The sequence below is a fragment of the Lissotriton helveticus genome, chromosome 4_1 (genome assembly GCF_964261635.1).
Source record: "Lissotriton helveticus chromosome 4_1, aLisHel1.1, whole genome shotgun sequence".
Classification (NCBI taxonomy): domain Eukaryota; kingdom Metazoa; phylum Chordata; class Amphibia; order Caudata; family Salamandridae; genus Lissotriton; species Lissotriton helveticus.
Window position 1 is genome coordinate 1,212,240,526 of NC_136063.1, and position 26,150 is coordinate 1,212,266,675.

At 43.2% G+C, this 26,150-nt stretch overlaps 1 protein-coding gene across 2 annotated transcripts in view; it reads right to left on the minus strand.

The window, feature by feature from the left end:
* PHLPP1 (PH domain and leucine rich repeat protein phosphatase 1) overlaps positions 1-26,150 on the minus strand; it is a 651,577-nt gene that overhangs the window by 235,840 nt on the left and 389,587 nt on the right. For both annotated transcript variants that reach the window (XM_078687772.1, XM_078687773.1), the window contains exons 6-8: positions 17,563-17,793; positions 4,062-4,264; positions 1,482-1,542 (exon numbers count right to left, since the gene is read on the minus strand). In XM_078687772.1, coding sequence (XP_078543898.1) covers positions 1,482-1,542; positions 4,062-4,264; positions 17,563-17,793 — 495 coding nt within the window. The remainder of the gene's footprint in view (positions 1-1,481; positions 1,543-4,061; positions 4,265-17,562; positions 17,794-26,150) is intronic.

Consider the following 26,150-nt stretch of genomic DNA (forward strand, 5'->3'; position numbering starts at 1 on the left):
AATATATCTTACGTAGTGAAAATGACTACGTTGTCGGTCTCTGTTCCTTCACCAAAAACAGTAATTGCACATCTCTGATGGTTACAGAGCTATATGCAGACAAACAGCTTCTTGAAACTTAGGATTAAGGCAGAAGGAGTCAGCTACAGTGGATGAGTAGGGAATATTTTTCTAATAAGTAACAGCTGCAGCCTCAACCAGGCTTGATGCTACTCATTTTCAATTCTCCATTTTGGTAGAACACTGCAAAAGCGGAAACCCTCCAGGGCACAGAAGGGGATACAGGTAAGTCCCTCGTACTCATTTCAGATCCTTCTGCACAACTACAATCGCTCAGTCTCTGCCTGTTCACTCAGAGTTACAGACCCAGAGACAACCCTTCATTGACTTGTCAAAAGTTTCCAAATGTCTGGGCAGTAAAAAAGCAGTTGTGGCAAGAGTATAATCTTTGGGACAATTAAATTGCTCAACAACAGTTATTACAAGATCTAAGAGAAATGGACTGCTAAGAACTTTGAAGGATAATGAGTTTTGGGGTCAGAGTGCTACATATCATGAAAAGAGGATACATCCAGGGCCACTGGAATTATACATCAGGAGAAGAACAAATTATGCAGCAGGGCAGAAGAAATTAAGCAGCAAGAAAAGCCAAGTTAAGCAGTATAAGTTGGCACTTTTTGTAATATTACTTTATTTCATCATCTTTAAACTTGCTAACACTGTATGGGTATTGGTTACATCTCATTAGTAGCAGCAGTTTAACACCCAAATATAGCTTTTAGAAACAGAGAGGTGATCAATCTAGCTTTGCAAAGGGACCATCCACTGAGTAACAGCACATGTTGCTGCATTTTTAATAAACTTTTGAAACGTTTGTGCTAAAATTCTGTAGATTGTGCGACAGATGATAGATTATGTGGAAAATGCGGTACATCTACAGGAATGCAAAAATCGCAGCACAATCACATAATTCCAGTGGCTTTGGATATATCGATCTGCAAATACAGGTGTCAATCTACACCCTTCTAGTTGCAAGCACTTGCACTTTATTTTAGGATAATCAAAGACTAAATGTCAAGACACATTTATTACTGCTATTCGATATTCACTTTCACGATTTTAAAATAACATGGTTGCATGAAACACTTTATTGGAAAGTGCAACCTTTCAGGAGAACATAACGCCTTCCTCTAGAAAAGCGCTATGCACTCACAGTGACATTTGTGTTAACTATTTGCAAGATTGGGCAAAATGCAAGGAACAAAATACACCTAACAAGTTCACATTCCACTGTATTTCTCTTTCTAAAGATTCGAAAAAGGTTTAATAGTCAGTTCAGTGCAATGTACTTGTTCCAAAACTAAAGAAAAATTATAACAAATGAGTGGAAGAAAGATTACTACTTTGGGACTGCTCTATAACAGTGGGCCCTTTTCTTAAATTGGGACCTTGCACATTTCTGCATGATCATATTTAGTTACCTGGAAATATCCATGAAGGTCAGACCACTTGGGAATGGATGAACATCTAGCCGAGCAAGTTCTAGGAAAGTAGAAAAAGAAGCAATTGTTAATCATTAGGGATGTTGAGCAGTTTTACTAAATATGATTGCAATCAGAGACACTCCACAACAAAATCGTGCTTTGTGGAACAAGGAACGGCTGTGGGTTTTACATCTGTTAGAGGTGCCTAAGAAATAAGGTAGGAAATATGCCCCCCCTTTAGAAAAGTTAGAACTACTGCAAGACATCTTTAAAAAACGTATCAACTCTTCATAAAGCAAATCCAACTTTCGTTTAACTCTGCACCCTGCAAGTCTAAGAGATAAGAAGTGTTCTTTCCATAATAACTGGATATGGTCATGTTTGAACTGGATTCTGGGAGCCTTCAGAGCCAAGTTAACATGTCAACTCTCTTGTGCAGCGCCACACCCAGGACTACTGATTAGGCTAAAAGGTAGTTTGCATTCCCAGTAAGATGCGTAGACAGATTTCTCCCCAAAAAATATTATGTAGGCGCATGTGTGTGTTCAGCTAACAGACTTTGCTTACTCGCCGTAGGATAAAGGTCATCACTTTGGAAAAACAATACAAACTCTTCTCATAGACCCCATGCTCCTTTAACAATAAAAATTAAAAAATTAGAACATATTTTACAGTTATTTAGAACATAGAAGCATAAAATCATGTTCTGCTCCTGCTAAAGTTCTAGACTGACAGGGACAGACATCCAAGTATTGAGTAGCTCAGACGTAGGTTTTCCATCAATTCATATTCTTGCAATTTCAATATTCCCATCTGAATTAAAGAACTAGAGTAAGCATATGCAAAGAGAACAGCAGACCTACACAAGACAACAGTGGACAATTAGACATCTTTAAAGACATGGTTCAGTCTGTATTTAAAAAGACTAAATACTGATGACGTGGTAACGCTGAGACAAAGTATACTGATGCATGTAATATGGAACATGGTTCAACAGGTTCAAGGTGGTAGAAGTACTGCAAATTTTGCTCAGTCAAGATCACCACGACCGAAGTAAAGCACTCAGAATGACATGCAACCTATCCTTTACTAGTGGCACTTCACCTTGAACTCTGGCTGCCCTCATTACAAACACAATGTTAAGTCCAGTGTATAAAATGTACAGTTTCAATAAAGAGGGACGATATAAACTCTTTTGCTGCTGAAAGTTGGAAGGACTTGATTCACTTAGGTTCAAGTCCCCATCAGCAGACCTAGGGGAGGATGCCTAATCTATTTCATAAGTATGAATTAAGTATGAACCTTATTATAATATCTGAAGGAGAAGCTGATCAAGTTTTCTTTCCATGCGAAAAGAGACTTTACAAAGAAAAGCGCTCCTTGATTTACTTTTTTTAAAATAAGGTTATTTGATGCAGTAAGAGTATTTGCTTAGGGCTCCAAGTCCAATACTGTGCAGGGTTTTGTGTTGACATTTTTTTATTAAGAACATTTTAGATAAAGCACAAATGCAGATACATATGCAGAGGATAAAGTGAAACAAAGCATAATGTTGTTGCAAATGTAAAAATGCTACTTTTCCCAAACTAGATTATATGGGCAGAAAACTGTACGACCTATCTCATATTATTTTACTTAGACCAATATCTTTGGATTTAAAAAAGAAATATCCAGTCTTTCTTCAAGCAAGCACGCATTAGAACGATGAAGGTGACTTATGACGGACTATATATTCGCCCTGCAGTGAGGCAAAGAGGCTATTGGAATAGCTTATTTATGAGGAACCTGGTAATAAAGAGTGCTTAATTTTATTGTACTGAAAAAATAATTACCTTGAACATGAATACTTCAATTATTGTCAAATTTAATGTTGTAATTTTCTGTTTTTACTGACATTTGTATCAGAAAAATTAAAATGTTGCTATTTCCTTCACAAACAGTAAAAAGCCACAGTTCAGGTGGCAGGTCTAGTAATGAATTTACAAACATGACCAATTTGAAGGACGTGGAATATATTACTCAAAATCATCAAGGTGCTGTTACCAGTTTTTTTTTTATAGTTCTTTATTGAGTTTTATAGTTACAAACACATTTTGGGGCACCACAATAATTTAACAGTCATCTACAGAAGCAGCCTCAACGGCGCCTGCACATGTAATAAATGTACCGATGTGTCATCAAGTGTATTTCCGCAATGTACGCAGACCTTGACACAGTACAATATTGCATTATGATCTAAACAAAGCACATAAACTTATACCTTCTACAGCACAATACAGCAGTTAAACTTAGACCGTAAGTACTATATTCTGGCAAGTATAATCGGAATTGCAAAAGTAAATGCACAACGGAAAATAGCAGTCATTCCACAAAGAACTAGTAAGACTGACTTTGAAACCTTACTTATTCATTTTGATAGGTCTGGTTGTGTCAGCCACACCTTTCTTCATTTTAAACAAACTGAATTTATAAAAAAAAAAACTGTGCATGAAGATTGCACATCTACAAATTAGACATTTTTTAAATTTTCAGCACACTATTTCAGAAAGGTATGGTTCATGTGGGTCAAGATCTTACCGTTGGAAGAGGCATAAAGAGATTTTAGAGAACATCCGCTGATCTTCAGAGAAGGTAGTCTATTTCTCTCACAGTGGAGCACTTCAAGACTGTCCATTGCTGTTGCATCCAGCTCATTGAGCTCGTTGTCCCGAACATCCAAGTGGGTCACATGAGGCAGGGCATCGGTACCATCCACCAATAATTCCTTTATTCTGTTCATTCTTAGTGAAATAAAACAGACCTTGGTAAAAAATAGTTTTATAGTTTTTATACACTTCCAAATCATTACCCAAATAAAGATGTTTTTCTACCATTAATTCCTTTAATACATTTCAAGTCTTTAAAAACAAGTGGAAAAAAATACAACTGCACTCACTACACACACACCCCATTCTGCTTTTGCTTACAAAGAGTAACTTGTTTATACCCATGGCTCTCAGAAACCCATTTGGGGTTGGTAGCTTAACTTTTAAGTGCCTTCTGAATATTTCACTCATACCCTTTAACTTCACAGATGTTAATGCTACAGTTGTAGCAGTGCTGATTGGGCAAGAGCGTTGTGTGCACAGAGGAGGGGTGTTGTCGTCTTGCATCGTTTTCCAGCTGGAGCATACATGATACATCCTTTCTAGAATGTGGTTCTAGTTTTACAGAAAACAGAAATTCTTCTTTCACGTCAAACTACCTCTGTGTGTCTGACTTTATGGTCCTCCCTGTGCAACAGAATTCTGAAGCCTTCTTAAAATTAGTCAGATAGACCTTTTGGAGGTAAAACCACATTGGTCAAAGTACTTCACATCAATCTCCACATATAGAGCAGATGAGTTAAGGTTTATGCTATGACCTCCTCCAACATTTTAACAAAAGAAATTGACCAATTGGAGGTCCCTTGAGGTAGTAGCTTGATTGTTTGCGAGTAATGACTTTTAAGGCCTATTGTGGATCTCTTACAATTAACTACACTCTAGTTGCTATTTCTCTGCCTTCATGCAACATCATTCACATTCGATAAATACTGCACTCAAAACTCACAGCGACAGAGACCTTCCTGACTTTCTCGGATTGCATTTTGCAATTGTTTGCACTATTTCTACCCTCTGCTTTCAATATATCCAGGTTTACTCTCATTACTGCTTACATAAATAGCTCAATTACAAACCTCCTTATTAAGCTCACTCACTGATATCCATAACTGCTTAAAATAATTTGGTAGTCTATTTTCCATTTTAAGGCCCTCACTAGGAGCAGCCATGTAAATGTGATATGTTTTGCACCTGGAAAAAATGAGACTGAATTTACTGTGTGTAATAATTACCACCCTTTTATGACATTTTGAAGAATAACATTCAGATTTTGGCCCTTATTGTACCAAAATCCACATGTTCCAGTAAAATATTTGGAATGTCCACTACCTTGACTGATAAAAATCGGCAGGTGTGACCAGCTGTTATCACTAAGCCCATAACTGCGATATGTGCGGTAACCGCAGTAAGTACACATAGCACAATTAACCTGGCTGCTGGTATTGCAGGCCTTAGTGTTTACTGAATTACTGTTCGAGGGCCACCTCAAGCTTCCTCACCCTTTCCAGGACGTCTAATTATAACACCTTTTGATGTTTGTAGTCTAACACGTTGCCTCCTCCGGGGCCCTTTACAAGATTCCCAAGTATAAGTTCATGGAGTTTACTAATACTCCGCTCCTCAATCATTTTCCTCCTAATCTTGAAAATTCTGCAGCTATCATTTAAGTATACAAGGTCTTTCTCAGAATGGACATTCGGTTCTCAGAAGAAAAGTCTTTTTGGAATAAGGAATCTCAGATTACAGTGTGAAAAGGCAACACCACTGCACTTCTTCATCTTAGGCTCAAACAATATACACGCCAGGGAGTATGGGTAAATATACATCTTAAACACAAGTAGATGATGGACGGAGCACTGTAACTTTTCAGACACTCACCCCCAGTCACAGATCTGGGTTGAATCCATCATCATCCTTTAGCTCACTCCACCACCTCAGTGCAGACCCAGCTATATGCAAATCAGCCTTGACCCTGTGCCTCATGGAAACAGTCCAAATTTACTTTTACCCACACTACAGTAACTTTGTTTGCTCTGCCCCATCTCAATTGGTTTCTTACACAGAGGTACCTGTTGCCTCAACATTGTAACCTAAACGAAGACTATACAAATTTGGTAGCCCAAATATTTTATAAAGCAGAATAAACTTCAGTGTGAGGGTCTGACCATGAAGATCCAGCTATACCTTCACGAAACACTCTTCTGAAATATTAAATGTTATTTTGCACTTCACGATTATCCTTCCAGACCTGCTTTGGTTCACATGCATTTATTACAGCTAAATATTTTAGACACTAAATAACACCATATCTCTTCCTGCACTGTCTTTTCATTCCCCTCTTAGTCTTAACCGCTTCGCCGCGGGGCAGATTTGACGAGAGCAGACAGCCAGGGGCATGGAAGGGGTTAAACTTCGAAGATGACTCTTATGAGATCCCACCTGACCCCTCCTTGAGCAACCCCATGTCCATCCTTGGATATCTTAGCTCCCCAGGTTTCAATGCTACCCAATCCAAAGGCCTCAAAGGAGACATTACATGATCTTCTGGGCAAGTGTAAGGAAATGTCTCATTTTGTATAGTCACCCCTAACGTTTTGGACGGATGCTGCTTTTTGGCTACTCATTGTGCACTGAGGCCTGCGAAAAAGACCTCAGTATCAGTGCCTTGAACTTAAAATATGCGTGCTTGATTGGCTTCTACCCAATTGGCATAAACTACCTTACTTGTAAGTCCCTAGTATGTGGTACTCAGGACCTGCAAGTAGATGGTCGGCCTAGGTACTGCAGCACTGTTGTGCCACCCTAGATGAGACAAAGGTAAAACATGGCTCCCAGCATTGCTCAATTTATACACAAAATAAAAAAATGCCATGGTTCTCCCCAGGAGGCCACTGTAGCTTGCCATGCTGCTAATGATAGTAACATCACAAAATGCTAACCATCATACTCCTACAAGGGTGACAATTCGAACTATTCTAGGCCCCGAAAGCTAGAAGAATGGCTTGGGTGGCAGGTAATAGTCACTTTTAACGTATATTAGATTAATAATGGACTGTTCTAAATTAGCCAAACAAAGCCACCATGCGGCAGACTTTTACAAGTGCCTAAGTCAACAATAAATTGCCGGGCCTAGCACCGGAAACTACCAGCTCAAATTAAGCACCGCCACTGCAGACTGGAAGAGCAGTTTTAAACCGCTCACTCAATGTTGCCACTTCAAACAATGGCAAAGCCCTTTATATATTTAAATATAAGTCACCCTCCTAAGATAGGACTATTGCGACCAAAGGGAGGGTGCTGTACATTAAAAAGCAACAGTAAAAACTTGCAATTGTCATTTCTACGGAGGAAAAAGCTAGTAGTTGGCAAGTGCAGGTTGACACCTCAGCCCTGCTAAACTGGACTAGGACAACAAAAGTTAGCACTGTAAAGTATGAAACAACTAGTTACATTAAGCCCAACTTGGTCCTGAAGTCAAAATGTATGCAATATGTTGTGTTGTGCCATTTTTAAAATGTTGCCACTTTGTTGCTCAAAGTTTCCTGTGCCAATTCATGATTGCAAACGGGGTCTGTCCCCTAGACCGCTTTTAGCCCTCCTTGGAGACCTGTAAATGACTTCCAGGAAAGGACACAACAGAAGACTGTAGGAAGTCGCATGGGAGTTGGCCCAAAAGGCAAGCTTGGAAGGGAAAGTTGCTTCTGAAGGGAAAATGGCAAACACTTGGGAGAGGGGCAGCTCTATTCTTTAGGCAGAAAGGCTAGCACTAGGGAGAGAGCGGTGAAGCCAGATGTCAAACAGAATTTTCAGGGGCGAGTAGATCCCTTTTTAGCCACATCTCTGATTTGGGCTATGGAGCTTTGCACACCGGAAGAGGGGTTCTGCCATACTGGGAGTAGGCAGAATGGAGCCTTCTTGGAAAGCCAGATGGCCGGCTTCACTGGAAGTAGTCATCAGGAAGAGTTACCCATTGGTTAGTGACTACGAGCTTCTCAGAATGGGATTTTCTAAGCATAAAAAGGAACTCCTGGCACCCAGAACTCAGATCTAGTCGGATTGGAGAAGAGGACTGAATAGAGAGAGGCTGCATCAACATGGACTGCACCTGCAAAGAAAAGGACTGTGCCTGCTGTGTTCTGCTTGTGGAGAAGTGGACTCCTGAGCCCAGCCGAAGCAAGATACTCCAAGGGTCTGTTGGTTGAACTATTTGCAACACAGAACCACAACAGCAGAAGAAGCCTGCTGGTGTGAGTTGGTAGCCAAGATTCCTGGACCTGCTCGTTGCTGCCATGCAGCCCAAGGGACCAGGACCAGATGCTCAAATGATGCCCCTGAGTCTGCTGGACCCGGGGAAGGGGGTTCATTGGAATGCAGCTAAATTGCCCAAAAGGCAACCACCAATGAAACTGCTGTACTGGGTGAACGGACTTCATCCACGCTCGAAAGAACTTTGAGGACGCCGACCCCTGTGGTCAAGATTGCATCACCAAGCCCGCGGACCGAGGAGTAGCCCCAGAAGACCCCCCATCAACCGCAGAGCATCTTCAGCATCCTGTGTCCCTTGCATCGGGACCACTCCATAGAAGTCAGTGGCAAGGAGCCACTGATGCTTGAACTGAAGACAGCTCTTCTCAAGGAGGTAACAGTTTCTGTGGACCTTGCTGCTCCCCCTGACTGCCTCCCTGCTGGAGTTGGTTGGCTAAAGTAACTCAGACTAACTGTGTTGATACACAAGTTTTTCTTGAAATTCGGTGAACTTGCAAATGCTTGTTCGTGGTTAAGTAAAAAGCTGTGATTAATTATACCTTGTAAATATAGTATCTTCAGAAACCTCCAGTGGGATCTTTTTTCTTTTTGGTGTCTAAAATTAAATAAAAATCCACTCTATTTTTATAAATTGGTGTCAGATTTCTTAAGTGTCTAATTTTTTTCATCAATTGGGTCGGTGTTGTTTAAATGCTTTACATTTGCTCCTTTATATAAACTTGAATGATCAGAGCAAAAGCTACCTAGGGTTGAACTATGATTCAACAAACAAACCCTGACTGGTTCTAAAGGGGTTGCTAGTGTCTTACACAGTGAGGTTACACAACCACACCATATAATACACCTAGTTTCCTCACAGCAATAATGTGTTTAATTTGTAACTCGCACTTACTCCCATTAACCTTAACAAATGACTGGACTTATTTATGTACTGGCTGCACGTCTGAAACACACACGTGCCGTTAGATCAAATTAGAACATCATTAGTTATTTTTAGGCTAATACTATTGATTTATCTAAATTAAAACCATTGTGATTTCTTACTTTCAAAATTATTCCTTGTGGAATTTTCACACCAGGAGTGGTGTGCAGTTTCTATCACAAGGAAAAATGGGGTCTTACAATGCTACAAACTACTTCATCCAAGTTTCTAAACAATTCTCAGTGTTGCTTCCCTTCAGTCTCTCCAACAAAAACACTATTGAACAAGTTACTTACCTTCGGTAACGCTTTTTCTGGTAGATACAATATCTGCCTGTGGATTCCTCACCTTGTGAATATCCCCCTTCGTCAGCAACATTCGGAAATTCTTTTTGTAGCTTCGCGCCGACGTGGACTCGGACGTCACAGAGGCACGGCATCGCTCGCGACTCCGCTGACGTCACCGACGCCTACAATAGGCCCACGCCGGCGTGATGACATCAGTTCCGCCCTTTTTTCCGTGCCATCGAGGCACACGGACGGACCAATGACAGTAGACATATACACAGTATACACAATACCAATATCAAGGTAACACACACAGTGTGAAGCAAATGCAATAAAACATTTTACAACAAAATAAATATATAACAGAAACACTGGTATAGAAGAGTGGACAACGGGGAGGCGGGTGGGTCAGTGAGGAATCCACAGGCAGATATTGTATCTACCAGAAAAAGCGTTACCGAAGGTAAGTAACTTGTTCTTCTGATAGATACATCTGCCGTGTGGATTCCTCACCTTGTGAATAGAGTCCCACAGCAATCCCCACTCCTGGAGGAGGGTGTCCACTCCGCTATACCAGGAAATCTTAGAGGACAGAACGCGCGAAATGACCGTCCCTCCTCACCTCGGTATCCAAGCAGTAATGCTTCGCAAAAGTGTGGAGGGAGGTCCAAGTCGCCGCTCTGCAAATGTCCTCAATTGGAACACCTCTAGACAAAGCAGATGTTGCAGACTTTGCTCTAGTTGAATGTGCTCTAATACCCTCAGGAGGGTCCTTACCCGCCAGAGAGTAGCAAATCTTAATGCACAGGATTATCCATCTGGAACGTGTGCACTTGTGCACCGCTCTGCCCTTCTTGCAGCCAGCAAAACCCACGAAGAGCTGATCGTCAATACGATAGTCTTTAGTCCTATCAAGATAGAAACTAACAGCTCTCTTTGGGTCCAAGCGATGAAGCCTCTTCTCCTCCTTGGAAGGGTGTGGGGGAGGATAGAAGGTAGGATGGGTAATGGACTGTCCTAGATGGAAGGGAGTTACCACCTTAGGCAGAAAAGCAGCCCTGGTCCTAAGAACCATTCTTTCAGCATGAATGGACAAGAATGGGGGCTTGGAACTAAGAGCTTGAAGCTCACTCACCCTCCTTGCCGAGGTGATTGCAACCAAGAGAACCGTTTTAAAAGAAAGAAGCCTCAAGGGACACTTGTGCAAGGGTTCGAAGGGAGAAACCATCAAATAGGTCAACACAAGATTCAAATCCCAATGAGGAACAATAAAAGGAGTAGGAGGGAACTTATTTGTGAGGCCCTTCAAAAATCTTAAAACCACAGGAGATTTGAAAAGAGAAGGCTGATCAGGCAAACAGAGAAATGCCGACAGCGCTGAAAGATAGCCCTTCACTGTAGCAACGGCAAGACCCTGTTGCGCCAGAGAAAGGGCAAACTGGAGAACATCAGACCAATGGGCTTTCAAAGGGTCTATAGATTTCTCCCCACACCAAGTGACAAATTTTGACCACCTATAAGAATAGATGGACTTAGTGGAGTCACGCCTGGCTGACAAGATGACATCCACCACATCAGGCGGGAGGGAAAAAGAACTCAGGTTGCCCCGTTCAATCTCCAGGCATGAAGGTGTAAGGTCTGGAGGTGGGGGTGTAGAACCTGCCCCTCCATCTGAGAGAGGAGGTTTGCCCTGTGAGGGAGACGGAGCGGCGGGTGAGAGGAGAGGTGGAGAAGGTCTGAGTACCACACCCTTCTTGGCCAATCCGGGGCAATCAATATAACTTGGGCCCGGTCTTGGCGAATTTTCCTCAGAACCCGAGGAATCAAAGGTATGGGAGGAAACGCATAAAGGAGTTGCAAGCTCCAACTCAACTGAAACGCGTCCCCCAAGGCTCCTTGCATCGGATACTGGAGACTGCAGAATGACAGGCAGTGAGCGTTCTCGCGAGTAGCGAACAGGTCTACCTGAGGAGTCCCCCACGTCCGAAAGACATGACGAACCACCTCTGGGTGAAGCCTCCACTCGTGGTCGGCCGAGAACTGCCGACTGAGACTGTCCGCTCGCACGTTTAGAACTCCGGCCAGATGATTTGCCATCAGACAAATCTGGTGGTCGTGAACCCAGGACCAGAGACGCAGAGCCTCTTTGCAGAGACACTGCGACCCCACTCCTCCCTGCTCGTTGACATACCACATCGCGGTCGTGTTGTCCGTCAGGACTTGAATCGACCGACCGCGAAGGGAAGGGAGGGAGGAAGGCCTTGAGCGCCAGACGTATTGCCCGTAATTCCAGAAGGTTGATGTGAAGCAACCTTTCCTCTGGAGACCAAAGACCCTTGACCTCCAGGTCCCCCAGATGAGCACCCCACCCTAGAGTGGATGCATCAGTTATTACTGTGGCCACCGATGGAGGAAGTTGAAAAGGCTTTCCCTGTGACAGATTGCCTTCCACGCTCCACCAAGTCAGATCCGCTGCAGTTTCTCTGGAGATCCTCACAGACTCCCTGAGATCTCCATTGTGCTGATACCACTGCCTGCGGAGGCACCACTGGAGTGCCCTCATGTGCCAGCGTGCATGGTTGACCAACAGAATGCAAGAAGCCATCAGACCGAGCAGGCGAAGAACCTTCAGGACTGGAACGACCGCTCCATTGTAGAACAAAGGAATCATCTCCTGTATGTCGCAAATCCTTTGAGGAGGAGGGAATGCAAGACACACAGTAGTGTCCAGTACCGCACCTATGAACAGGTTGCGCTGGGAGGGCACCAGGTGAGATTTGGGTACATTTATCGAAAAACCCAACCTGTGTAACAACTGAGTTGTCTCTTGCAGATGATGGAGCACCTTCTCCGGCGACTCCGCTTTGATCAACCAGTCGTCCAGATACATGTATCCCCGACCTCCTGAGATGTGCTGCCACCACCGCCATCACCTTGGTGAAGACTCGAGGCGCAGTAGTAAGACCAAACGGGAGGACCGCAAACTGGTAATGTTGCGACCCAACCGTAAAACGGAGATACTTTCTGTGCGACTTCAAGATGGGAATATGAAAATACGCATCTTGCAAGTCGATCAACACCATCCAATCTTCTTCCAGCAGCGCTTGAAGAACCTGTGCAAGAGTGAGCATCTTGAACTTTTCCTGTTTCAGGTAAAGGTTCAAGATCCTGAGATCCAGAATTGGCCGAAGCCTGCCATCCTTTTTGGGGATCAGGAAGTACCGGGAGTAGCATCCCTGACCCCTCTCCTGCTCCGGAACCACCTCTATCGCACCTTTTCGAAACAAAGCCAGGACTTCTTCTTGCAGGAGAAGCAGGTGGTCCTCCGAACAATAACCTTGGCAAGGAGAGTAATTGGGAGGGAACTCCTGGAAAGGAAGCGCATACCCATTCTCCACAAGATTGAGAACCCAAAGATCCGATGTCATCAATTCCCAAACTTGTAGAAAATGGGTAAGCCGGCCCCCCCACTGGGCCCACATGATCCAGAATGGTGGATCTAGGGCTGCCTTGCTGCTGTGGCTCGGGGCTGGGATGGGGAAGAGGAGGAAGAGGAGGAAACATTACGGCCCCGAGCTCGGGCCCTTTGTTTGCCTCTATAAGCTCTGTATAAAGTGTTCTGCTGCTGCTGTGGCTGCTGTTGGGTTGATTTATAGTTTCGAAAAGAAGATCTGCCAAATCCTCTTGAACGTCTTACAAAAGTGCCCCTGGTCTGAAGGCCCAACGACTTTGCCGTTGCTCTGCTATCTTTAAAGCGTTCCAATGCAGTGTCTGCCTTCTTCCCAAACAATCCAGACCCGTCAAAAGGAAGATCCATCAATGCAGCTTGGACATCAGTGGAAAACTCACTAGATTTAAGCCATGCGGCTCTCCTTGTCGCAACTGAAGAACCCATGATCCTTGCCACAGAATCAGTCATGTCCAATCCACTTTGGATAACCTGTCTTGCTGCAGCTTGAGTATCAGAAATTACCTCCTGAAAGTCTTTCCTATCCTCTTCAGGTATCTTGGGTACCAATTATTTCACAGTGTCCATAAGAGCATTGATATAACGCCCCATTAAGCAGGTTGCATTTGTGGATTTTAAAGCCATACTGGCAGAAGAAAAGACCTTCTTAGCAGCCTGATCCTGCTTTCTAGACTCCTTTTCCGCTGGGACCTGCGGAAACGCACCCGTAGATCTCTTGGAACAGGCAGCCTGCACCACTAAACTCTCAGGTAGAGGATGAGATGTTAAAAATTCTGGGTCTTCAGGAGCTGCTCTATACCTCCTAGCCACAGCTCTAGATACCGCAGGAGCTGATACAGGATTTTTCCAAATTTCTAAAATTGGTTCCTTTAAGGCATCATTAAAAGGTAGTAAAGGTTCAGTCACTGAAGAAGGAGAGTGAAGGACCTCCGTGAGCAGATTAGATTTAAACTCTGCAGATGGTAGAGAAATGTTCAATAAATTTGCAGCTTTCTTTATCACCACATGATAAGGTGTCACATCTTTTGAGGGTTCATTAGAAACCGAAACAAGGTCCCATTCAGGTGACAGTTCAAGGCCACTAGCTACAGATAGGTCCTCAAAAGGGTCCTCAGAATCCTGAAGCTCGCCCTCCTCCAGATTTTCCTCTTTATATCTTTCCTCTTCCATCAATCTTTGGGCTTCACGCCTAGATCTTAGCTTCACATTTGAAGCCATCGGATCCGCAATCGACTCCGACGGAGCCGGAGCCGGCGTCGAACTCGACGTCGGACGAGGGAGGGATTCACGACGTCGCTCAGGGTTCGGCATCATAGTTGATGGAACTGGAGTCGAAGGAATCGGAGTCATCGATCTCGGCGTCGATGGCTTCGGTGTCGAAGGCCTCACCGAGTCGGATAATGCCAATGCGGCGCCGGAGCCGGCATAAAAGGCATAAAGGGCGCAGGTGCATAGGAATGAGGAACACCCAAACCATATGCCATAGGACCCATAGGAGCAGTAGGAGCCCCAGAGGGATACATAGCCCTTGAATAAATTCCGAACATCGCATTCAGGAAATGCGAAGGGTCCTGACCTGGAGCCGAGAAGGCTGGGTATGAACCCCCAAGGTTGCTCTTGAGGGCGTGGAGTCGAAACGACGTAAACCTCTTCTTCGGGGTGGTGTACCGGAGTCGTACCACCTTCGGGTATCAGAGCTCCACCCTCACCAACCTCCTCCTCCTCACCTTCATCCTCCCGACCTGAAGGATGGGATGGGTCCGGAGATGGAACACTCTTCTGGTTCGGTGAACTCGGTGAGTTTGCATGCAACACCTCAACCTCGACATCGCGATCCTCCGAAGCCGACGAAACTACTTTCTCGATCAGTTTCACTTGTGACTTCGGCTTGGAACCCGACTCTTTCCTCGATCGATGTCGGGATTCATGGGTTCTCTTTTTATGCTTCTTTCTAGAAGACCTTGAAGCATGGGCAGAGGACGAATCCGACCGCGACCTCGATTGAGATCTTGACTTCGAACGACGAGTTCGCGATCTTGACTTCTTCTTTTCTTTTCCTTCTTTAAACTTAGCAACCAGAAGTTTTGCTTCTCTCTCCCGGAGGGCCTTTGGTGTCATCTTCTTGCAGGACTGGCAGTCCTCGACGTCGTGGTCGGAGCTCAGACACCACAAACAGCATTCATGCGGATCTGTAATGGACATTATTTTGTTACATTCTCCGCAAGCTTTAAACCCGGTCTTCTTCGAGGTCATGATGAAAACGAGAAGACAAAGATACTAGAAATTTAGATAGTAACACAGTTACAGTAAAGGCTACAGATGATCCCAGAAAACCGTTAGTGTCGACGACGCGGAAAAAAGGGAACTGATGTCATCACGCCGGCGTGGGCCTATTGTAGGCGTCGGTGACGTCAGCGGAGTCGCGAGCGATGCCGTGCCTCTGTGACGTCCGAGTCCACGTCGGCGCGAAGCTACAAAAAGAATTTCCGAATGTTGCTGACGCAGGGGGATATTCACAAGGTGAGGAATCCACACGGCAGATGTATCTATCAGAACTCGGATTACTTTGTAAATAGCCGTCCGCTTCCTCTGTTTCATGCTCATGGTGTGTGCTATGTATACCAGGACGCTGCAATGTATGCGCATCCTGCTGCAGCATCCTCCTGCACAACAGACACTCTGCCTTCCAACTCTGTCGTAGTCCCGGAAGGTATTGCCATTTACTGGTAGATTTAAACCTAGTTCTTCCATGTTGCCCCACACAATGTTTTGAGAGTAATTTATCATTAAAATGACTGCAATAAATATCTCCTTCACATCTTAACTCCATCAGTTTCTTTGCATTCTCCTTCTCCCCATGCCAGCCCCACCCTTTCCCTCATAGCTCACTACACTCAGAGTCTCCTGTAAAGCTCAGCTAGCTTCACCACTGTCTACCTTATTAATGTTTTCAATTATTTATCACTAACTCAAGAAATAGTTATTATTTAAGTAGAAGTGTACTCTCCTTCTGTGAACCTTGTAATATTCCGTACTCTACCTGCCATTATAGGTGGAGGCATCTAGTCACCTAGTGGCATCAAAGCTATCCCCTTTTGACTGCGTTGCTGTTACAGGATCATTAACTCAGGGGCATAAATAAGCAATATATAAATGAAAAGTGGATTTAAATCTAGCATATACTTTTTAAAACGTGAACAAGGAAAATATGTTACTTTGTCAAAAAGGATAATTGTTTTTCAAACCACTTGACAACAAGGAAGGGACAACCGTGGCAGCAGCCCAAAGCATATAAAAAGCGGTACACAGACAGAACTTGCACTGTATTTATAGTAAAGGGCAGCGTCAGCAAATCTTGTTTCTATGTCAGCTGGTGTGCAAAACCTAGGAAGTGGCGGAAGCTGCAACAGTGGCAAATGAAAGAAAGTTAGTGAGAGGGGTGAGTAAGTGAAGGGAGGCAGGACAGACAGGTGAGGGTGTCACAAGGGTCACAAGAAAGTGTACTGGATACGCAAGAATGAAAGGAGGAAAGATCAATGGAGACAGACCAATGGAAGTAGAGGGCTAACTTAGAGTTCATGTAAGCATATGATATACATAATTTTAGTAACATACATCAAAAGGTCTTGGCTAATTTCCAACCTAAAAAAAACACAGCAATGTGGGACACTGGCCTTTGAGTAGAGAAAGGCAAAACAAAACAGAAGGATATGAGGTATCCCTCTGTGCAGAGGCAACAGACAACTAAAGAATGCAATTAATGGGCTCAATGTAAATGAGCCAGCAATGAAATGGAAAATTATACAGAAATGTACTCATTTTGCGGATACCCGATGTCAAGAGAAGTTAAAACAGAAGTCTAGTCTAACCTAGCCTTCTGGTGCCAGTTTTTCTTGCATGATACAAATACCCAAGAATGCAATCTGCCTTTCAAATCTTGGACGGCGTCTCCATCACACCAAGACAACACAACCATTGTAGAAAAGATTAAAAGGTAGCAAACTTCAGAGTTTCCCAATTGTGCTCAACGGGAATCAGCAGAAGAACTTGGAATGGTGTTTACTTTTTTACGTACGGGACGAGCTGAAAGATTGTTTTTGCCCTTTCTGCTTATTTCAAGGCAAATATTTGCTTCCACAGTCCTCAACGTGGTGTAAATAAATAACAGTTATGCTGTGAATATGTGCATTAGGTTCTTCAACGTTCAACAACCTGAAAATTATACTGAACTGAGAAGACAGAGAAAAATTACTCTCAGTAAACCAGTACGGATAAACACATCCAAGTTCTGTCACCATCAGAAGCAACCATTTTAAAACATCATTTCTCGATTTAGTGAAGCTTTAAGCATCTCTAGAAATATGGAACATGCACTTCGCCATCAAATTCCTTTACCAAGCAATGACACTAAATATGCCACCATGTTAAGTAACAGTAAAGCTAGGGTGAAATGTCTCGAGAGATCCGAGGCTTTAGCCATGTAAATATGTACCTTAAGTCCACATGTTTAATGTGTGGCATTCTCCTCAAGGATTGGAGCCGGAGCGTGTCCATAGAGTTCCCCGCCATGCATAGTTTGTCCATGGAAGTCAGGTTCTCCAGCACCACTGGGACGTCCGTGAACTCGTTAAAAGAGAGGCCCAAGTAACCGAGCTGATGCATAGTCTCAAGTTCTTCCGGAAGCGTCTCTAGGCAATTCCCATCGAGCAGAAATGTCTGCAAACTGCAAGAAAGGAAAGGGGTGGATGAAGACAAAAGGAACTCAATAGCTGTGGACAGCAATCTCCCGAGCCAACAGCAGCAGTGAAACCGGCAATGATACACAAGGCTCACAGAATGGAAAAGGGCAACACGAGCAAGAAGTAAGATGCAATATTTGGCACAACATTTGCAAAGTCGCATTGGTACCCTGTGTGGCACAGAGAGAATTCACTTCTCACTAGTGCAGAAAAAGGCATTATACCAAACTGTGCCTGCCTGTGGAGAAACCCAAATCAAGTTACTGTTTAAAGTAAAGGACTTTCAATGATTCACTTCAAACTACAGCTTACAAGGACGCAGCGATTATGGTATGCTCAGCCTTCACATTAGTCAAAGCTGGAGCCATCAACCATGCAGCAGTGCGAAATGACCCAGTTTTCCCAACCATCAGAATCTCATGCACTATTAAAAATAGAACTGCAGCAACACAATGTACATAGCTTACCTTAATGGTGGCTTGAGACCGTACCTTACCTCAAGCTGCCGCTGCACCTGTGAGATGCATTTAGGGAGCTCTAGTGCCATTCAACACGAAGTACAAGGCCTGTATTTGCTCTAACAGACCAACCTCAATGTTTGTCTGTTAAAGCAAATTCAGTCACTGAAACCATAGGAAAAAGAAGAAAGTGGGAGATGTGGTGGTTGAGTGCGTGTTTCATAGATGGCCAGTAAAAATAGCTCAAAGCAATGTAGATGCATACTCCCTAGCACAGCTGCTCCCACCTCAAAGGCCTAACACATGGCAAGTTAACGAAGGAGATTCAACCTCACTACACCAAACAAAAGAACCAGCATTAAGTTCTAGACAGACGCACTGAGAACAAAGGGGTTCTAAGCGGGGACAGACAACCTGACGTCTCAAATACTGTAAATGAAATTTGATTGTAATGAATTGTTTTCGTTTTGTATGAAACGCCCTCTACCACACGCTGCTCCATGCACATTGGTAGTACTAGCATCCTGGGTCTGTCCTTGGATGGTATCCCTAGCTCCCTTAGGCAAATGGGATAATCAATACCTTCCTAAATATTAGATTGAACACTATAGGGCAGACTTCATTCACAGTGCCACGGGTTGTAGATTTTGGTTCCTATTCCAAATGATTTACAACTTAGAGGATCTTTTGGAAGTGACACATCCTTTACAGAAATCGAAGTGCCACGATATATCAGTGCATTGGAAAAATTTACATCATAAAAGTCACTGAGACTTTACCCTCTGGCTGCTACCGCCTTGAGCCACGCCCCTGCTCTGGTTCAGAAATGAGGAGAGTAGACGAAAAAGGCATCCATGCCAAAGCTAAAGTTTCTAGGTTAATTGCCAAATTATTAGGTTGATGCATTTCGAGACACAAAGAAAGGGAGGAGAGTAAAAGGTTATCGGAACCTGTGATACAGGTCAGATGTGATCTGGAAAATAGGGTAGCGCTAAGCAAATCGTTTTATCTCTTTCCTCCAGCAGAACCACAATGATAACCATAATCCTGCTACAAGTTCCAATCACAAGCATAGTGGTGTGCGGCTACAAAAAAAATTACACAAGAGTAAAGCATCCATCATTCAACTAAGATTATGTAGCGAGCATTACAGGATGTTTCAATCTTAGACAAGTTCCTACACAACTTACAGTTGACTCTAAACGGTTCATCACACTTTTACCATACCCTTTTTGAAGAAGCAGGGGCATAATATCAGATGGTACTATCAAACAACTACAACACCTCCCTAGTAAACATGATTATTAAAGAGAAACTGCTCGGTGTCCAGGGATATCATTTTGACAGTCATATGTTCCCTGACAGACAGCAATCAATATTTATGAGCGACAGAGGGTGATTCATGGATCTAGAACAAGAAACAAACTTTAGTGCCTCAATGCTCAGAGACTGACCTGTAAGCAGACCAGAACTTATACAGACAACATAGATGTTTTCTTCAAAGAATACAAATATGTCTGGGGAACCTAACCTATGAGAAAACAGGCCTTATCAGGAAACAAAAACACTGGCCTCCTATCCACAATTTCGCTCCCACTTTAAAAAAAACACACACAAAAAACACACACAAAAAACACCTTTCTGCTATACAATAAACAGCTTTAACCAATGCAGAGGTACCGCAATGGACTATGCCCAATGGAGAGCTAGAACAGATGAACTGGAGAAATCTATAGTTTAGAAGCTTATGAAGTACCTTGATGCAATGTCTCCTGATTCTCTAATAGCTCAAGCCCCAACTAGATAAGTTAATCAACCTATTTGGTATCTGTAGCTTGTTTATGACTCAATCGATGCAAAATGGGCACTGAAGCACCGAACCGTACAAGTGCTCAAAATTAGCGAAACAAACAAGAACAGGGGTACACTTGGCTTGCTTAAAATGGGCTAGAAGCAAGAGCTGTGTGCTTTAAAGCCAGATCGAGCCACATTGTGACCACAAGCAAGAATATCAGCTTTCAAAGATGGAGAACCCAAAGCACATCAGGGTAAAAATCTTTAGTACTAACAGTTTAGTAGACAGGGAAGCAAACCATACACATTACTTAACGGTCATGAACTACAAAAGAAAATTGCACACAGGTCCTCTGTCTTTTAGAAAAGAACAAAGACATAGTAGAGTGCAACATGACATCGGAAGGTGTGCTAGGCAGGGATTGCTCGCGGCTAATACCAGATTTTTATCATATTACTCACAACAAACAGGGTTAAAACCATTAAATGGCAGATGAGCCTAACAGAGCCTGGACTCCTTCAAAGACATAACAGTTACGTTTTCGCTAGAGTAAAAACAAAAAAAAACACGCCAGTGGCATTAAGACTGCAATACAACTGATTGTGGACAACCTTATTGTTCAGGCATTTGTAATGCTGGCACTGACCACAAGCTGCCGACTGACTCATCAAGATTGTTTCAGTTTTAGAAGGCACATTCTTTGGAAGAGAACTTGGATCTAAAGGTTAACCTCATTAGTCATTCTAAAAATTTCGTTGAAAGTATATTAAGCACAACCTTTTCTTTCCTACTCCAAGCACTAATCACATAGCAGTGTATCTTGTAATAAAGCACGTTCTAGTTCACCTATTGAAAACACTTTTGCCTCGCTACCATTGCGTCTAACTCTACTTGGGCAGGAAGGGAAGGAAGATTTAAAGTAAGTTACCTTTAGATTGGAGCTTTTTGCCAATGCGGTCTCTGGGGATCAAGTCAGGCACAAAAGGCCGAGGACGGGCTTGACAAAGGTGTGACAACAGGACCCCTCCTCCCCTCAAGACCACGACGCACTAGTACAGAGTCAATAAAATACGGAATGACGTTTCAGGTTACTTTATTACGAATCGTAAGTATCTTATGTGAATCACACATGGCATGCCATTGATTGTGTTCCTATTAAGGGGCTGTAAGGAGTGGTACCAATAGGAACTGGTTTCCTATAGGTCCTGACGAAGAGCCAATACGGGTTAAGGCCTGAAACATGTTGACTGATTTGAAGAAATAGACACATTGTAGACAGCTTCTTCAACCAAAACCTCCTGATTTTAAACATACCGACTAGAGGAAGGAATAAACGTAAGGGTCCTACTAGTGAGATATTTTTAATCCTCTTTATCACTCACTTCCCAATCCCCTCACCTAATCTGTCTTCATCATAGACATCTTTTCCAAGTGCTTCCGCATGCCTAAATCCGCAGCGGATCGGGATGAACCCCAATGATGAAGCATGCCACCAAGGGGCAACCTTGGTGGGTGAGGGCTTTCTAAGAAAAACTATGTTTTTCTAACTGTTACATCGCAGTGGAGTATGTTCTTTGACGCTCTCCCACTGCTGAGTTTCGCAATCTTTTTAGTACAATCAGATTTTGGAAACAAGATAATTATCTGTGCCTTCTCTTAATACTGTCCCCCTGAATCTGTATGTTCTATTTTGAACTCCGACTTCCTGTCAAGACTTAACGCACAGTAAAGCAGGGGTGGGGCTCACATTTCGATTTCTTCCAAACGGGTCAACACAAAGGTGTTTTACAGTATAATTCATATTTGTAGTAGATCGCCACATTCGATAACTAAATTATGGACTGCCTTGCTTACATACGACGAACAAGCCCATAAGAATTATGAGAAGAATCTCACACAGATTGCATCAGGAAGCTCTTCCAACTATTCCTTAAGGTGAAAATACATGGCGGATTTTAGTCTGAATTTCAAATCCCTTATGAAATGAACAGTTGCGATATATTAAATCTCCAGGAGACTTGTCTTTTGGAAATGACCTGCTGCTTCTTCGAGACCTCTAGATTCCTCACATTTTGAATATTCCCAAAGAGTCAGACTGGATCCAAATACTTTTCAGTAGTATCCTGGCACGCTATCAATCGCTCTGAAAATTATGTCTAGGGCCCATGTAGGTACCCTCAGACACAGACCCAAGAAAGAATTGGCTGTGAGTAGTGTGCAGAGTCCTAGACTTGGGTTAATGGATATAGTCTAATCATAAAACGGGGCGGATGGGTGAGGAATCTGTGGCTAGATATTCTTTCCATGTCTACCAGAAGAAGCATTACTGAAGTTAAGTGACTTGCTCTTCTAATAGACTCTTCTAGCTGCACATTCCTCACTTTCTGAACAGATACCAAAGCAGTACCTATTGGAGGCAATCTGTGAATGAATTCAAACCAGAAAGTCTTGCAGCACCAAGCAGGCAAAATGCCCTCCTTTGCAGACCTAACTGACCAAACAATAGTGCTTCATGAACACATGGAGGGACGTCCATGTAGCAGTCTGGCATATGTCTAGGGCAGGGACTTTGCGTGCCAACGCAATGGTAGCAGCTTTGACCCTGGTAGCTTGGCATCTAGTTCTTCCAGAGGCTCGTTTTTGGACAATGCGTAGCATATTGCAATGCAGAGCATGGTCCAGCAGGAGATAATTATCTTCCGCACCGCTTTGTCTTTTTTCACACCAGCGAACCCCACAAAGAGCTTATTGTCCAGCCGGTGTGCTTTGGTACGATCTATGGTGAAGCTCAGCGCTATCTTAGGTTACAAATAATGGGTATCGCCTCATCCTTAGAGGGGTGAAGCAAAGCATATAACACCGGCAGAGTGATGGTTTGACCAACGTGGACAGCGTCACAACTTTAGGCAGAAAAGATGTCAGAGTACACAGAACCAGTTAGTCTGGGAAGAAGGTGGTATGGCACATTAAAACAGAGCCGGAAGCTCACTGAGACCTGTGCTGAGGTGATACCGATTACAAACAGTCTTGATAGTAAGGAGCCATAAGGGAAAGATGTGAAACGGTTTGAACGGAGTAAATCTCAAGTTAGTATGGACTAGATTAAGGTCCCACTGGGACATCACAAAAGGACATGGGAGAAACGTGTTGAAGCTCTTTCAAAAACTGCATCACAACTGGCAACTTTGTGACGTAAGCAAGGAGGGCTGATCGAACAACCATAAAAAGGCAGAAAGATAACCTTTTAGTTTGCCCAAAGCCAAACCTTGCCGAGCAACAGAAAAAACAAACATGAGAAGATCAGATAATTGTACCTGGAGGGGATCAATCTGGTGTGTGTTGCATCAAACTATAAATTTGTCCCAACAACAGGCATATACATTTTTCATAGAGAAATGCCACGCTGCCAAGCTAACATTAAGTACCTCTGGAGGAAAGTTGTAGGCGTTCAGCTATCACTGCTAAATCTTCAAGCATGAAGATGGAGATTGCGAAGCCTTGCATGTAGAACCCTGCAATGTTGCTGCAACAGCAGGTTCTCCAGGGTGAGCAGTCTGACCAGAGGACATGTGCTCAAGCCTAGAAGTTCAGGATACCAAACTTACCCTGCCCAATCCACAGCTACTAGGATGAAGTGGGCAGGCCAATCCTGATCTTGAGAACTCTAGGCAGGAGTGGTATCGGTGGAAAGGCATACTTGAGTTCAGAGTTCCACGCAAGGCGGAATGCATCTCTAAGAAAGACACCTTGGAGACATCAATGCGCAAACTGCTGACATTGCGTGTTCTTGGTGGTGGAAACACATCTAGCCATTTGTGGAAGAGACCTCTTGCCACCTCCATGTGTAACTAACACGTAGGATCCACAAGACACCAATAGCTTAGTTCATCTGCCCTGGCATTCAACAACACTGTCAGGTGGTTCACCTCCAGGAAAATTATTTCGTTGTCCAGCCACTTCCAGAGGGGCAAGGCCGCCTGGCACAGGGTTCGTGGCCTCACCCTGCTCTGTATGTTGCTGTGCCACATAGCAGTGGTGGTGTTCTTGAGAACCTGAGCCAACCTACCCCTGAGCATCAAGCAGATGGTCCTCAGCTCCAGAAGGTTGGTATGGAACCAGGAATATGCCAAAGGCCACTGATCGCCACCTCTCCCAGTGGCCACCCCAGCTCAGAAGAGGTGTGTTGGTCACCACTGTCGGTTCTGGAAGCCGAAGGGAGAGGGGTCTGCCAATCACGAATGATGGGAAATGTTATTCTTTGTTTTTTTATCACTATTGCATTCACTATAAAAATAAATTTCTGTTACTTGTAAAATCGTGTAAAGCAGAGAAGAGGACATCCAGGACACCAAAAAGGCCACCGCCCGGCACCTGAAGCATCAGGAGTGAGAGAGGTGACATTGAGGTTAACACAAAGGCCCAAGTCCGGCACGCCTCTGGGAAGCACTCGGGAAGGTTAGATGGTAAAAGTAAAGAGCAGAAGGGTGCTCTGAAAACCATGACATGCACTCCTGTGGCGTGCTAAACAAGTAATGACATTAAAAAACACAACAAGTAGTTCCAAAATTACAGCAGTGGAAGGCTACTTGATAGCTAATCAAAACCAATTCTGCAGGAAATGGGAAAACACAGAAAAAGGAGGTGCGCCAATAAATAGCAGAGAACTGATTGTCAAGAAAAAACAGCTTTTCACTAACAAGGGTTATTCTGTGGGTTATTTTATACAATACTGTCTGCAACAGACAGCTGAATTTGTCTGTAGAGAGACTGCAAAAAAAAAAAAAAGACACTCCACATGAGGCGTCCTCTTACAGGCCTAATGTCGTTACTGGATAGTTTGAAAAACATTTTCAGCAAATTTCTTCTCTTAAAACCTAAAGAACGGTCAAATCTCTTATCCCTAGACACTCACTGTATTCTTACCTATTGACCTTATGTATGTATTTGACACTGTGTTGTGTCATCCTTTCTGCTAACTTTACCATATCTAAATGTCTTTTGTAGTCATTAAAAACATTTAATTTAGTTGATTGAAATGGGCACATGTGCAATTTAACTTCAGCACTCACAAGAAATTACAATTTTTAAGAAACTAAAACAAGGGTGCGCATGTCACTTCCGCTATTTCACTCTTGTCTCCCAGCTGTATTCGGAAAGTAAGATCCTCACTTCCCCTCGCATAGATGACGCATTTGTTTGTATGTTAAATGCACAAGTAAACTGCATTGATAGCTCCTGAAAATCATAGACTTGAACTTAACATCGGTAAAAACCCACAGGGTGGCTTTGGAAGGTAATAAGTTAGGGTTACCTGGCTCTTCAGGTAGTTTCTGAAAGTTTCAAAAGGAGCACACCGTCAATATTTAACCACATTTATGGAGGCCAAGCGCATGCATGAGCGCTTTTAACTGCAAAGTGGCAGACTAATTTTGTACTGGGTGCCCCGTGATTACTATTGAGGACGCACAGAAGTACAGTAAATTAGAGCACGTGTTGGAAATCAACCTTGTGTCTAGCACAGAGTGTTTCCAAGTTAGTCCCTGGGTTTGGAATTAGGCTAATGCTACTTTAATACTGTAGATGATGGGTCAATAAAATAAAAATTTTAAATGAGCAACAACCTCAATGAATTTCTGGTTTTTATTTTTGTCGGAGACGAAAAATAAAGGTTCACTGGTCTTACTGTGCATATCAAATTAAATAGCCTGTTTCAAAAAAATAGTATTAGGGGGTTTTGAGAGGGTGGGGGGCAGGGGGGCTAAAGAGAGGGAGATACAAGAAGATGTAATTTAGAATAATTACCAGGGTCACTGGAATTGTGCGGCAAGGAAGGACTAAATTATGAGTCAGAGTTTACTAAATTATGCGGCAAGGAAGTGCAAATCATGCAGCAGAATGCGGCACATTTTATGATAGTATCAGTTCATTATTCTGTCATTCTTATACATGTCAACACTGTCTGGACAAAGGTTTCGCCTTATAAGTACTAGTTTAATACTCTAATACAGCCATATGCAACTAAAATGTGAACAATCAACCTTTGCAAAGTGCATTCCACTGCACAACAACAAGTGTCGCCACATTTTTA